This window comes from Oncorhynchus tshawytscha, linkage group LG09 (genome assembly GCF_018296145.1).
Source record: "Oncorhynchus tshawytscha isolate Ot180627B linkage group LG09, Otsh_v2.0, whole genome shotgun sequence".
In the NCBI taxonomy this organism is placed as follows: domain Eukaryota; kingdom Metazoa; phylum Chordata; class Actinopteri; order Salmoniformes; family Salmonidae; genus Oncorhynchus; species Oncorhynchus tshawytscha.
This window is the reverse complement of record NC_056437.1, coordinates 83089586-83104987: the sequence shown is the minus strand read 5'-3', so window position 1 is coordinate 83104987 and position 15402 is coordinate 83089586. Positions and strand designations below refer to the sequence as shown.

Genomic DNA, 15402 nt, shown 5'->3' with positions numbered 1-15402 from the left:
ACAGAACATGGCCAAGATGTTCAAATGTTCATAAATAATCAGCATGTTCGAATAATAAGAAGGCAGAACAGTTGAAACTGGAGCAGCAGCACGGCCAGGTGGACTGGGGACAGCAAGGAGTCGTCATGTCAGGTAATCCTGGGGCATGGTCCTAGGGCTCAGGTCCTCCGAGAGAGAGAAGGAGAGAATTAGAGAACGCACACTTAGATTCACACAGGACACCGAATAGGACAGGAGAAGTACTCCAGATATAACAAACTGACCCTAGCCCCCCGACACATAAACTACTGCAGCATAAATACTGGAGGCTGAGACAGGAGGGGTCAGGAGACACTGTGGACCCATCCGAGGACACCCCCGGACAGGGCCAAACAGGAAGGATATAACCCCACTCACTTTGCCAAAGCACAGCCCCCACACCACTAGAGGGATATCTTCAACCACCAACTTACCATCCTGAGACAGGGCCGAGTATAGCCCACAAAGATGGGGAGGCGCCAACCCAGACAGGATGACCACATCAGTGAATCAACCCACTCAGGTGACGCACCCCTTCCAGGGACGGCATGAGAGAGCCCCAGTAAGCCAGTGACTCAGCCCCTGTAATAGGGTTAGAGGCAGAGAATCCCAGTGGAAAGAGGGGAACCGGCCAGGCAGAGACAGCAAGGGCGGTTCGTTGCTCCAGAGCCTTTCCGTTCACCTTCCCACTCCTGGGCCAGACTACACTCAATCATATGACCCACTGAAGAGATGAGTCTTCAGTAAAGACTTAAAGGTTGAGACCGAGTTTGCGTCTCTGACATGGGTAGGCAGACCGTTCCATAAAAATGGAGCTCTATAGGAGAAAGCCCTGCCTCCAGCTGTTTGCTTAGAAATTCTAGGGACAATTAGGAGGCCTGCGTCTTGTGACCCTAGCGTACGTGTAGGTATGTACGGCAGGACCAAATCAGAGAGATAGGTAGGAGCAAGCCCATGCAATGCTTTGTAGGTTAGCAGTAAAACCTTGAAATCAGCCCTTGCCTTGACAGGAAGCTAGTGTAGGGAGGCTAGCACTGGAGTAATATGATCAAATGTTTTGGTTCTAGTCAGGATTTTAGCAGCCGTATTTAGCACTAACTGAAGTTTATAGCTGGAAAGTAGAGCATTGCAGTAGTCTAACCTAGAAGTGACAAAAGCACGGATTAATTTTTCTGCATAATTTTTGGACAGAAAGTTTCTGATTTTTGCAATGTTACGTAGATGGAAAAAAGCTGTCCTTGAAACAGTCTTGATATGTTCTTTAAAAGAGAGATCAGGGTCCAGAGTAATGCCGAGGTCCTTCACAGTTTAATTTGAGACGACTGTACAACCATTAAGATTAATTGTCAGATTCAACAGAAGATCTCTTTGTTTCTTGGGACCTAGAACAAGCATCTCTGTTTTGTCCGTGTTTAAAAGTAGAAAGTTTGCAGCCATCCACTTCCTTATGTCTGAAACACATGCTTCTAGCAAGGGCAATTTTGGGGCTTCACCATGTTTCATTGAAATGTACAGCTGTGTGTCATCCGCATAGCAGTGAAAGTTAACATTATGTTTTCGAATAACATCCCCAAGAGGTAAAATATATAGTGAAAACAATAGTGGTCCTAAACCGGAACCTTGAGGAACACCGAAATGTACAGTTGATTTGTCAGAGGACAAACCATTCACAGAGACAAACTAATATCTTTCCGACAGATAAGATCTAAACCAGGCCAGAACTTGTCCGTGTAGACCAATTTGGGTTTCCAATCTCTCCAAAAGAATGTGGTGATCGATGGTATCAAAAGCAGCACTAAGGTCTAGGAGCACGAGGACAGATGCAGAGCCTCGGTCCGATGCCATTAAAATATCATTTACCACCTTCACAAGTGCCGTCTCAGTGCTATGATGGGTTGACTGAAGCATTTCATATACATTGTTTGTCTTCAGGAAGGCAGTAAGTTGCTGAGCAACAGCCTTTTCTAAAATTTTTGAGAGGAATGGAAGATTCGATATAGGCCGATAGTTTTTTATATTTTCTGGATCAAGGTTTGGCTTTTTCAAGAGAGGCTTTATTACTGCCACTTTTAGTGAGTTTGGTACACATCCGGTGGATCGATAGCGGTTTATTATGTTCATCATAGGAGGGCCAAGCACAGGAAGCAGCTCTTTCAGTAGTTTAGTTGGAATAGGGTCCAGTATGCAGCTTGAAGGTTTAGAGGCCATGATTATTTTCATCATTGTGTCAAGAGATATATTACTAAAACACTTGAGCGTCTCTCTTGATCCTAGGTCCTGGGAGAGTTGTGCAGACTCAGGACAACTGAGCTTCGAAGGAATACACAGATTTAAAGAGGAGTCCGTAATTTGCTTTCTAATAATCATAATATTTTCCTCAAAGAAGTTCATGAATTTATCACTGCTAAAGTGAAAGTCATCCTCTCTTGGGGAATGCTGCTTTTTAGTTAGCTTTGCGACAGTATCAAAAAGGAATTTCGGATTGTTCTTATTTTCCTCAATTAAGTTAGAAAAATAGGATGATCGAGCAGCAGTAAGGGCTCTTCGGTACTGCACGGTACTGTCTTTCCAAGCTAGTCGGAAGACTTCCAGTTTGGTGTGGCGCCATTTCCGTTCCAATTTTCTGGAAGCTTGCTTCAGAGCTCGGGTATTTTCTGTGTACCAGGGAGCTAGTTTCTTATGATAAATGTTTTTAGTTTTTAGGGGTGCAACTGCATCTAGGGTATTGCGCAAGGTTAAATTGAGTTCCTCAGTTAGGTGGTTAACTGATTTTTGTCCTCTGGCGTCCTTGGGTAGACAGAGGGAATCTGGAAGGACATCAAGGAATCTTTGTGTAGTCTGTGAATTTATAGCACGACTTTTGATGTTCCTTGGTTGGGGTCTGAGCAGATTATTTGTTGCAATTGCAAACATAATAAAATGGTGGTCCGATAGTCCAGGATTATGAGGAAAAACATTAAGATCCACAACATTTATTCCATGGGACAAAACTAGGTCCAGCGTATGACTGTGACAGTGAGTGGGTCCAGAGACATGTTGGACAAAACCCACTGAGTCGATGATGGCTCCGAAAGCCTTTTGGAGTGGGTCTGTGGACTTTTCCATGTGAATATTAAAGTCACCAAAGATTAGAATATTATCTGCTATGACTACAAGGTCCGATAGGAATTCAGGGAACTCAGTGAGGAACGCTGTATATGGCCCAGGAGGCCTGTAAACAGTAGCTATAAAAAGTGATTGAGTAGGCTGCATAGATTTCATGACTAGAAGCTCAAAAGACGAAAACGTCATTTTTTTTTTTGTAAATTGAAATTTGCTATCGTAAATGTTAGCAACACCTCCGCCTTTGCGGGATGCACGGGGGATATGGTCACTAGTGTAGCCAGGAGGTGAGGCCTCATTTAACACAGTAAATTCATCAGGCTTAAGCCATGTTTCAGTCAGGCCAATCACATCAAGATTATGATCAGTGATTAGTTCATTGACTATAATTGCCTTTGAAGTAAGGGATCTAACATTAAGTAGCCCTATTTTGAGATGTGAGGTATCATGATCTCTTTCAATACTGACAGGAATGGAGGTGATCTTTATCCTAGTGAGATTGCTAAGGCGAACACCGCCATGTTTAGTTTTGCCCAACCCAGGTCGAGGCACAGACACAGTCTCAATGGTGATAGCTGAGCTGACTACACTGACTATGCTAGTGGCAGACTCCGCTATGCTGGCAGGCTGGCTAACAGCCTGCTGCCTGGCCTGCACCCTATTTCATTGTGGAGCTAGAGGAGTTAGAGCCCTGTCTATGTTGGTAGATAAGATGAGAGCACCCCTCCAGCTAGGATGGAGTCCGTCACTCCTCAGCAGGTCAGGCTTGGTCCTGTTTGTGGGTGAGTCCCAGAAAGAGGGCCAATTATCTACAAATTCTATCTTTTGGGAGGGGCAGAAAACAGTTTTCAACCAGCGATTGAGTTGAGAGACTCTGCTGTAGAGCTCATCATTCCCCCTAACTGGGAGGGGGCCAGAGACAATTACTCGATGCCGACACATCTTTCTAGCTGATTTACACGCAGAAGCTATGTTGCGCTTGGTGATCTCTGACTGTTTCATCCTAACATCGTTGGTGCCGACGTGGATAACAATATCTCTATAGTCTCTATACTCGCCAGTTTTAGCTTTAGCCAGCACCATCTTCAGATTAGCCTTAACGTCGGTAGCCCTGCCCCCCGGTAAACAGTGTATGATCGCTGGATGATTCGTTTTAAGTCTAATACTGCGGGTAATGGAGTCGCCAATGACTAGAGTTTTCAATTTGTCAGAGCTAATGGTGGGAAGCTTCGGCGTCTCAGACCCCGTAACGAGAGGAGTAGAGACCAGAGAAGACTCGGCCTCTGACTCCGACTCGCTGCTTAATGGGGAAAACCGGTTGAAAGTTTCTGTCGGCTGAATGAGTGACACCGGTTGAGCGTTCCTACAGCATTTCCTTCCAGAAACCGTGAGAAAGTTGTCCGGCTGCGGGGACTGTGCCAGGGGATTTATACTACTATCTGTACTTACTGGTGGCACAGACGCTGTTTCATCCTTTCCTACACTGAAATTACCCTTGCCTAACGATTGCGTCTGAAGCTGGGCTTGCAGCACAGCTATCCTCGCCGTAAGGCGAGTACAGCGACTGCAATTAGAAGGCATCACGTTAATGTTACTACTTAGCTTCGGCTGTTGGAGGTCCTGACGAATCGTGTCCAGATAAAGCATCCGGAGTGAAAAAGTTGAGGGAAAAAAATAAATAATAATAATAATATAAACGGTAATTAAAAAGTAAAAACCGTAAAGTTGTCAGGTAGCAAAATAGGTTGGCAACAAAACGCACAGCAACTCGAAAACAAGTCTGCAAGTTGTGACCGGAAATGACGTTCTCAGAATGGCAAGAGTGAATCAATGGAAAGGATCAAAGTGACCCGTGATGTCTTCAAATGTTGCTTCTATATATCCACATAATTTTACATTCTCATGATGCCATCTATTTTGTGAAGTGCACCAGTCCCTCCTGCAGCAAAGCACCCCCACAACATTATGCTGCCACCCCTGTGTTTCACAGTTGGGATGGTGTTCTTTGGCTTGCAAGCCTCCTCTTTTTCCTCCAAACATAACAATGGTCATTATGGCCAAACAGTCCTATTTTTGTTTCATCAGACAAGAGGATATTTCTCCAAAAAGTACGATCTTTGTCCCCATGTGCAGTTGCAAACCGTTGTCTGACTTTTTCTGGTGGTTTTGAAGCAGTGGCTTCTTCCTTGCTGAGTGGCCTTTCAGGTTATGTCGATATAGGACTCGTTTTGCTGTGGATATAGATAGTTTTGTACCTGTTTCCTCCAGCATCTTCACAAGGTCCTTTGCTGTTATTCTGGGATTCATTTGCACTTTTTGCACCAAAGTACGTTCATCTCTAGGAGACAGAACACGTCTCCTTCCTGAGCGGTGTGACGGGCTGCATAGTCCCATGGTGTTTATACTTGCGTACTATTATTTGTACAGATGAACGTGGTACCTTCAGGCATTTGGAAATTGCTCCCAAGGATGAACCAGACTTGTGGAGGTCTACAATTTCTTTTCTTAGGTCTTGGCTGATTTCTTTTGATTTTCCCATGATGTCTTGCAAAGAGGCACTGAGTTTGAAATATTTAATGACTCCAACCCAAGTGTATATAAACTTTCGACATCAACTGTAACTGTAGCAGATTGAGAAGGACTGACTTGAAACAGAGAGAGAGACTTGGCAACATCAGTCAACAGTTGCTCAACAGTCATTTAGCTGTGGCTTTCCATCAGCTTAATGTTGTGGTGGGGGGCAACATGGTACTCTCCCTGTCACTCTCTTAACCCCTGCCTGCCAACTCATCCATCCTACCTCTGTCCCATCACCTCACTTTTGGAAGCACTGGCATCACAGAGAGATGATGTGGCCTGTCATACCTGCCCAGCCCAGCCCAAAAGAGCAATCTTGCGCCATCTGTGCCAGGGAACATGGAGCAAATCCTATTTGGTTCCAAAACATTTTTAATCAGCCAAAGGGAGGCTCGGCTTCTTTAGGGACAACAGATTTAGCGTCAGCATTTGGCACTAGCCAAGGTCATTGAGACTGGACTGGGAGGATTGGAGAGTTTCCAGGCAGGGTACAGGGTGGTATTCTTAATACATTTTTGTGGACCAGGATCGTAATATGAAATCTGACACAGTTCAGTGGTATTAAAACATCACTTTCTCCTCAGAAGTAATTTTCTCTTTTCTGAAAGTGGCTAGCATGAGGGAAAGATAACTTCTCTTTTTGTAAATCGAAAAAAATCATGAAAAGGGAGAATTGTCTGGGCAGCTGTATTTCAGCCTTTGATTTGAGTCATGCTGCTGTTTCCAACCCCTACGATTTTCCACTTTAAAGACAAAAACAATCCTGAGTGGAATAGCAATGACCAAAGTTGGTAATATGAGGGTCCGGCAGCCAGAACATGGCCTGGTATAGCACTCTCCGTCTGCTCTCCACTCTTTTATTTCCCTCCCTGGCACAATATTGTTCTTTCTCTCAGACCTCCCTATTCAAAGGGAGCAGTGCCTCGCTCTCTCCTCGGCGGTCAATAGACTCAACACCTCATTTAATTAGGTCTCTTTTTAATGAGCTTTTGATTATAAATCACTCCGCCTGTTAATAAGATTATCACAGATTACCAGATTAAACAAGCCTTTCACATGGATTAGACAGAGGGCCCGTTCATTACCCAGCATGCTTTCATCACCTCTGCTGGACTGAGAGAGAGAGGGAGGAGAGGTGAGAGAGCAGCCTCGCAGTGCGTGATGACAGGGAGTTCACAACATGTCGATAGCTATGTGCAAAACAATCAGCAGGTAGTGCTTTAGAAATAGGATGAAACCATTGGAAGATTGGATTAATGGACATTAACGAGTAGTAGTATAATGTTGTAATGAGTATTTAACTCTTTGATTGATTTCCCTTGTTTTCAGGCACATGTTAAACGTAACATGGGAACACAACGACTTCTCGTTCAACCCTGAAGGGTATCTGATCAACCCGGCAATGGTCATCATCACCTTAGATCGAGAGAGACAGTGGGATAAGGTGAGACATTACACGTCATTATATTCCTCCCAATCAGTAAAACTAGGGTTAGTCTTTGTGTTATCTGATTACAAGTTAATAAGGCTATATAACCTGCTCGTTACGAAAAGGAAAAACTCCAAAAAGTTTTATTAACAACACGTGAATTACTGCCTCATTCACTGTGTATTTTCATGAACTATCACTGACAGGCATTGACTTGGGCATATTGTGGGCTGTTACATTTCCTTTGCATCACCTGTTACAAAATACAGACTGTCTACTTTATAGGTTAGCATTTTGCTCTAACTGCATCCTACCAATCACAGTGTCCTAACCGGCCACCCGGTGTCTCTCCACACCACAGGCCTAGTGTGATTACATGTCTGACTGATCTCCCTATAAACACCAGCTATTCAAATGAGCCTGCCTAGCGTTCCACTACCTCAGAGCCACCGACTCTTAGTGAACAGAACCTTGTCTCACATATTCATCCCACCTTCACAACACACCTTCCCTCTACCTGTAATGCCCAGTAGGGAGTAGACACTGAAGGGAGGTGGAGGTCGGATTTCTTCCTTAAATGCATTCAGTGGTTGAATGGAGGTTGATGTGTGTCAGAGCATGTTGGGCCAAACCACATCTCTGGGTAAACAGCTCCGGGCCTTCTCCAGCTTATTACTTGCCATCGATGTTCTCTCAAGGTTGGTTCCTATTAATTTTGGGTATGTTATTGAAACTAAGGCATATGCCTCTGTAATTGGAGGGTCTGACAGCGCGCTGTACTGAAGGCTATCAGATGTGTGGCTGGTCGGAGAGAGAGAAAGAGTAGTAAGTCTATTGACAGCTTGCGCCAATGGAAAGGTTGCAGTTAAAAATACAACAGAAAATGAATGCGCTGTAGCTGCTGCAGTGTAGTGAGTCCACTTTCAGGTTGAGAGGTCAACAAGCTTACTGCTGGACGTGATCTAAAAGACTCATCTTTAAACTCTGTTACTGGAAATTTCTGAGCTACTCAAAACATTACCTGAAGTGATACTTCAAAAGAATAACAAGAACTTACACTGAGTGCACAAGACATTAGGAACACTGCTCTTTCCATGACATAGACTGACCAGGTGAATCCGGGTGAAAGCTATGATCCCTTATTGATGTCACTTCAATCAGTGTTGATGAACAGGAGGAGACAGGTTAAAGAATACTTTTTTACCCTTGAGACAATTGAGACATGGATTGTGTATTTGTGCCATTCAGAGGGTGAATGGGTAAGACAAAATATTGCAGTGCCTTTGAACAGGGTATGGTAGTAGGTGCCAGGCGCACTGGTTTGAGTGTGGAAAGAACTGCAACAATGCTGGGTTTTTCACACTCAACAGTTTCCCATGTATATCAGGATGATCCACCACCCAAAGGACATCCAGCTAACTAAGCATCAGAGTCAACAAGGGCCAGAATTCCTATGGAACGCTTTCGACACCTAGTAGAGTCCATGCCCCAACGAATTGAGGCTCAAAGAAGAAGAGAAGGAGAAGTAGGGAAGAGAAGAATACGAGGAAGAAGAAGAATAAGAAAATGAGAAGAAAGAGAGGAGAAGAAGAGGAGAAGAGAAGGAGAAGAGGAGGAGAATAAGAAAAGAAGAGAAGAGGAAGATAAGGAGAAGAGAAGAAGAAGAGGAGAAGAGGAGGAGAAGAAGAGAAGAATAAGAAGAGAAGGAGAAGAGAAGGGGAAGAAAAGAAGGAGAAGAAGAGAAGAAGAAGAAGAAGAAGAAGAAGAAGAAGAAGAGAAGGAGAAGAAGAGGAGGAGAAGAGAAGAAAAATAGAAGGAGAAGAAGAAGAGGAGAAGAAGAAGAAAAAGAGAAGGAGAAGAAGAGGAGGAGATGAAGAGAAGATGAAGAAAAAGAGAAGGAGAAGAAATAGAGTGGGAGATTTTTTAAATTTACATTTTTTTTTCACCTTTATTTAACCAGGTAGGCTAGTTGAGAACAAGTTCTCATTTGCAACTGCGACCTGGCCAAGATAAAGCATAGCAGTGTGAACAGACAACACAGAGTTACACATGGAGTAAACAATTAACAAGTCAATAACACAGTAGAAAAAAAAGAGAGTCTATATACATTGTGTGCAAAAGGCATGAGGAGGTAGGCGAATAATTACAATTTTGCAGATTAACACTGGAGTGATAAATGATCAGATGGTCATGTACAGGTAGAGATATTGGTGTGCAGATGAAGATGAAGAGAAGAATAAGAAGGAGAATAGGAGGAGAAGAGAAGAAGCAGAGGAGGAGAAGAGAAGAAGCAGAGGAGGAGAAGAAGAGAAGGAGAGAAAGGGGAGAAGAAGAGAAGAATAAGAATAGGAGAAGGAGAAGAAGAGGAGAAGAAGAGGAGAACAAGAGGAGAAGGAGAACAAGAGGAGAAGAAGAAGTCTGGGGATCCAGACAGGCTATAGGTATTTGAGATCTTGGCTTCCTCTCTCATCTCCAATATGTTACAAAGGCAAACTGACAAGTCTGTTCTTTGACACAAACAAAGAGGTTTGGCTCTGTAAAGCCATTAAAAAGAGTGAGGGGACACTCTTATGCTCTCTTTTACCATTGTGATCCATTGACAAGGCCCATAAACTAGGGGAAAGGAAGACAAGAGGATTAATCAATAGTCCGGCAGGAGAGACAGGAATAACTAAGCATACCAGTAAAACAGAGGATATTCTAATAGTTGTATTTTGTTGTCCTTTGTGACATCTGACAATAATGACTGCAATAATCAGATAACTTTCAGTATTAGTAGGAGAGATTATTATGAAGCAAAGGCATTTGTCAGTGGTATGGGTTGGCCCCCTGATAAAACGTTTAGAACAGCCAATCCAAAGTAAGCAGAATTATGCAGTCTTTGACTGCTGTAAAATTATGTATTTTTTATTAAATGTAACCTTTATTTAACTAGGCAATTCAGTTAAGAACAAATTCTTATTTTCAATGGCGGCCTACACCGGCCAAATCTGGACAATGCTGGGCCAATTGTGCGCTGCCCTGTGGGACTCCCAAGCACAGCAGGTTGTGATACAGCTTGGATTTGAACCAGGGTGTCTGTAGTGATGCCTCTAGCACTGACATGCAGTGCCTTGGACCACTGTGATACAGCCTGGATTCGAACCAGGGTGTCTGTAGTGACCCCTCTAACACTGAGATGCAGTGCCTTAGACCACTGTGATACAGCCTGGATTTGAACCAGGGTGTCTGTAGTGACCCCTCTAACACTGAGATGCAGTGCCTTAGACCGCTGCCCCACTCGGCAGCCAGGATATGTCAAATATTATTATTGTTATTGTAAGGTTGTAACTTTCAATGCTCACTTTATTGCATCTTAGATGCCTCAGAGTTGGCCAAGCATTATTTTAGTGACCCCTGACATGAATTAAAGATGGCAGTGCAATCCATACATTCTAAAAAGGTATTGACCAGTATTCTGCCATTGTAGAGGTAGTTGATTGAACACAAACATGTTGTTAAATGTTGTTAATGTGAGCAATGAAATGGTTTTACCCTGCAGTCTTTTGTTGCTGATACGTGTGACAATCCGCCAATATATTGACAGAAACATAAAAGTTGGTCAATATGCTCTATGTGCAAACACAGTAACAATGAATACAATTATCAACACAGTAACAATGAATACAATTATCAACACAGTTCACGATCCATTTTAATGTCGCTCCGTAATAATTAGGAGGCATAAAAAACAATGAACACAAAAACGTTCTGGAGAGAATACTTATTCGACTCTTTGTTTAACCTTAAACAACTCTTAATTATGGAACTTCACTGATTAAAAGCACAATATGTGTGCCATTAAGAACGGTTAAATCATCATCACTATGTAAAAGTTTACAACCTCATTCTCAACACATAAAACCATAGAGAACAATAATAGAAGTGTTACTGCTTTGGGCTCTGTGAAAGCCACAGTTTAATTACTGTGTGTGATCACTTTAATTACTGTGTGTGATCACTTCTCTGCAATGAAGCAGAGAAGTGCTGTTCAGCATACTGAACTACTTCCTCACCACTGAGATGGACAACTGTGTTTTGTAATGGAGGAAAGAACAGATAAAGAGTTTGGTCCTCTGTGACCGGCTGATCCTCACAGCTTAAGTACAGATGTTCAGAGTGAGACAAGACAAACCTCTCTAACTTAGTGCAAGGAGACGTCACAGGTGGTGCAACTACACAGTGTGTGCCTCAGGATTGTTGAGGTCTATTTAAAATGGGCAAAGATCTTGTCTTTCTGCATCCTGATATATATTTGATCGACTGTATGTTTTCCTTGTGGAAATGAGAGAATCCATCACTTAGCATTCAACAGTAAAATGTATTTCCTTTTTTTCTATAATAAAATACACAGGAAAATTGATAACAAAAAATGCAGACCTGGAAATAACATTTCCTCGACTTAATCTATCCTGGCATTTCCCACCCGGCTGCATGGAAATCTCTGAGGAGTAGTTTGAGATGTGATTGTATTGCAGGTTTGAATACCGATAAGCTAAAGTATGACTCATGCCTGTTATTTTCCCTTCTCTCTCTCCTCTTCCAGGTGGGGAACTATGAGATGGGGATCCTGCAGATGAGATACCCGGTGTGGCCTCGCTACGGCACCTATCTGGAGCCCGTATCAGATAACAGACACTTGACTGTGGCCACACTGGAGGAACGTCCCTTTGTCATAGTGGAGGCTGTCGACCCCATGACTGGGACCTGTGTCAGCAACACTGTGCCCTGCCGCCGCCAGTCCAACAAGACAGAGACGTGAGTGGAACAATATTCCTCTCTGATATTAATGACGACAAACTTTTTCTGATGAGAAGAATGAAACAGAGCATAAAAGTGTAGCGTACTACTATGGTGATGTACATCCATTATCCTGTTTCACCATTACCTGTTGTCAGGGGCGATTTTAGCATGTATATCTTGGTGGGGTAAACTCCCCAAAACATTTTTAGATGCATGCCAGCAAAGCCACTACACAACACAAAACAACACTAAATAATACATGAATTGCACTGTAACGGTGACAAACAGTGCCCACAAACTGTTCAAATAAAATAACATTTTATGGGTCACATACACATGGTTAGCAGATGTTAATGTGAGTGTAGCAAAATGCTTGTGCTTCTAGATCCAACAGTGCAGTAATATCTAACAAGTAATCTAACAATTCCCCAACAACTACCTAATACACACAAATCTAAAGGGGTGAATGAGAATATGTACATGTAAGTATATGGATGAGTGATGGCCGAGCGGCATAGGCAAGTAGCAGTAGATGGAATAAAATACAGTATATACATGTGATATGAGTAATGTAAGATATGTAAACATTATTAGTGGCATTATTTAAAGTGACTAGTGATCCATTTATTAAAGTGTCCAGTGATTGGGTCTCAATACAGTATATACACATGATATGAGTAATGTAAGATATGTAGACATTATTAAAGTGGCATTATTTAGAGTGGCATTGGGGCCTACATAAACCTGTTCAGCACCATTGGGTGAATCCTTAACACTGCTACACCTGGCTATCAGCGGAGCTTTGTCTGGTAGCGAAACAGTTAATTCAGCCTCGTTTACTGCCTTTAAAAAAAACATAGCTGATATGGCTGACTTGCTTAAAACAAAAATGTGGTTCTACTGACAATTGAGATGTACAAACTATGGCATAAGTGGACGACAAGTGGATAAGAGGCAATCCGTAATTTCGATTAAGAGAATAATGAGCGATCTAGGACAGACATAGTCAATATAACTATTTGTTCACCACTTTTGAAATGTACAGTGACAGAATTCAGAATATGGGTCGTTCTTACAGTATTCTCCCTGTATACCAAGTCAGAACCATAGGATAAATAAAGGGGGCATATAAACAGACAATGAAAGCTCTTACAATATTCAATTATTATATTTATCTAAAACAGACTATAGGCTACATGTGCATCACCAAGTCAGAACAGTAGGCTAAATTATGTGGGGAAAGGGACCAAATTATTATGGTGAGGCACATGGGCTACTAACAGATTACTTCACAACATAGACTAGTATTACTTTCTTAGCTACAGTATACATATCTTCCTGGCATATTACATCATTTATGCAGCAGCATACAATACATTTTGGACTCAACTTCTTGTGCTGTGCTCACTTGAACAGGAAGGTGAAGCCGCAATCTTTGTGGGCAAAGTTTGTAATCCAACTTTGTCATCAAAGTCTGGCATTCTCTGGATTTATGGTCCTTTCAAGACAATTGGGAACTCTGAAATAAACAAGGTTGAATCATGAAGTCAATGATCTTCAGGTCAGAGCTCTAGAAAGAGGCCGGAGTTCCGAGTTGGATGACCGTTCAAAACGTATTTTCCCAGTCGGAGCTCCCAGTTCCCAGTTGTTTCAGAGTTCCCAGCATGACCAATGTATTCAACCGTTTCTGGCTCATGCCATGTGAGTGTTTATCCTTTAAGCTTGGAAAAGAGACCCTTAAACCCAGACTTGGACCACACACCCACTCCACTGAATAGCAGGCTCGTGATTGCTTTGCAATGCTTGCAGTTATCCACTGATTTCTTCCAAACCCCTCATTGTTGAATTTGTGTTTACCAACTTGTTGTGTAATGTTTATGTGCAATGGCCAATAATTTGCCAGTAGACTGTTGACGTAATTCATAATGATGACTGCTTGTCTAGGTTGCTAGCTAAGATTTTGAAAGTATGATGTTGACATGATCAAGCTATGGTAGATATAATGTGATTTGACATCATTTTATCTGTGGCCAATGACCTTGAGCCTTCTTGGATGGGCCCTTCTAATTGTAACTCTATTGTAGCACCCAATGGGGTTTGAATTTTCGAGCTCTCCCTGTAGATGTTGCGGTAACGTAGTGTCCCCATGAGTGACAGAACACTGAGCCAATCACGGCGCAACTAAAGAACATCACCAACTCTCCGTATTTTCCACTGGCTGCCCCACCACCACAGAAAGCACTGAGCTAGGCTGAAACACCTGCATTTTGGAGCTGTCTTACTCAAGAAATACAAAAAAGAGTTTGTAAGCAGCTTTATTAACAATTTATTTTGATTTGTATTGTTTGCAAACTGATAATTGACACATATTAATCCCAAAATAACATGCAAAACAGGCAACACATTATTTAGCTGAACAGGTGGGGTTCAAATCAGGTGTGGCTCTCCCCCACCTTCCCTGAATGATGGGTTGCCACTACTTGTTAAACGTAAACTGAGCTAAGAACTACCACAGACACCATATTAATGACACGCTCCAACATGTAGAACATGCTGTGGTTGATTCATTTGGACTGTAACTTGGAGAGTGCCATTAGGTGTGAATAGGATGAACAGTCTCTTCCCCTACCGTTAGCCCAGCCATGAGTCCTTATCATACAATGGGGTGAGATCTTCATTAAAGCAGACAGCCAGAGTGAGACATCACAGTAATCACAGTGTGACCCAATAAGGGAAATATATGTGCTGCTTGCTGGGATATCAATTAGATGGGCCGATTAGGCCGCCTCATCAATCCTGGACACCTAGAGACTGATAGTGATGTTCATTAGTGAATGGATGTGGGGAAAGGAAACATTATCCATTACTGACAATGGTTGTTAATGAGAAGAGGGGATGAGCTCAGATCAGTGAAAATCTGCTTGGGAAGCAGACCAGATCCTTTTTTAGCACTGACCAAAACACCCCATTATTATAATCTGCATAGTTCTAGTGTGTTTTGTCTTGACTTAGATTGCAGTTTGCCATGTTGAACAAGGAAACATTTTTCTTGAGTTCATATGGGAGAAATTGGCTAAACCAAGTAAGCAACTAAATGATGCAGTTAGTGGGTTGAGATAGAGGCCCAATGATTGATAATGGTAAAACACCAACAGCCATGCCCCTAAAGACCAGCCCTGGGGGCTGATGCTAATAATGGACCCCAGGGCTGTGGTGTTTTTTTTATCCTGGCCGCCAGTCATATTTCCTGGCCGGCAGAACAGGGAGCTAGAGGACCTGGCATTCTCATTTATTAAGGGCCATCAGCGGCCTCTCTCAGAAACCGCTTCCATGCCCCAAGACTCCCGCCGAGGCCCGTATCGCCCATAACTCACACCTACACGACTCGTCCGAGCTGGGTGCCAGCGCCACGAGCCATCCGTCAGGCGGGAGTATTTCTGGGCCCTCTGTTCCAATCCCTCAAGCCCTCAGCAGACGAGAGAAACGAGGAAGCC

General features: G+C 42.9%; 1 protein-coding gene across 2 annotated transcripts in view; it reads left to right on the top strand.

Annotated features, from left to right (window-relative positions):
* LOC112237880 (glutamate receptor ionotropic, NMDA 2C-like) overlaps positions 1-15402 on the top strand; it is a 91776-nt gene that overhangs the window by 54683 nt on the left and 21691 nt on the right. For both annotated transcript variants that reach the window (XM_042327692.1, XM_042327693.1), the window contains exons 4-5: positions 7027-7141; positions 11712-11923. In XM_042327692.1, the coding sequence (XP_042183626.1) occupies positions 7027-7141; positions 11712-11923 (327 nt within the window). The remainder of the gene's footprint in view (positions 1-7026; positions 7142-11711; positions 11924-15402) is intronic.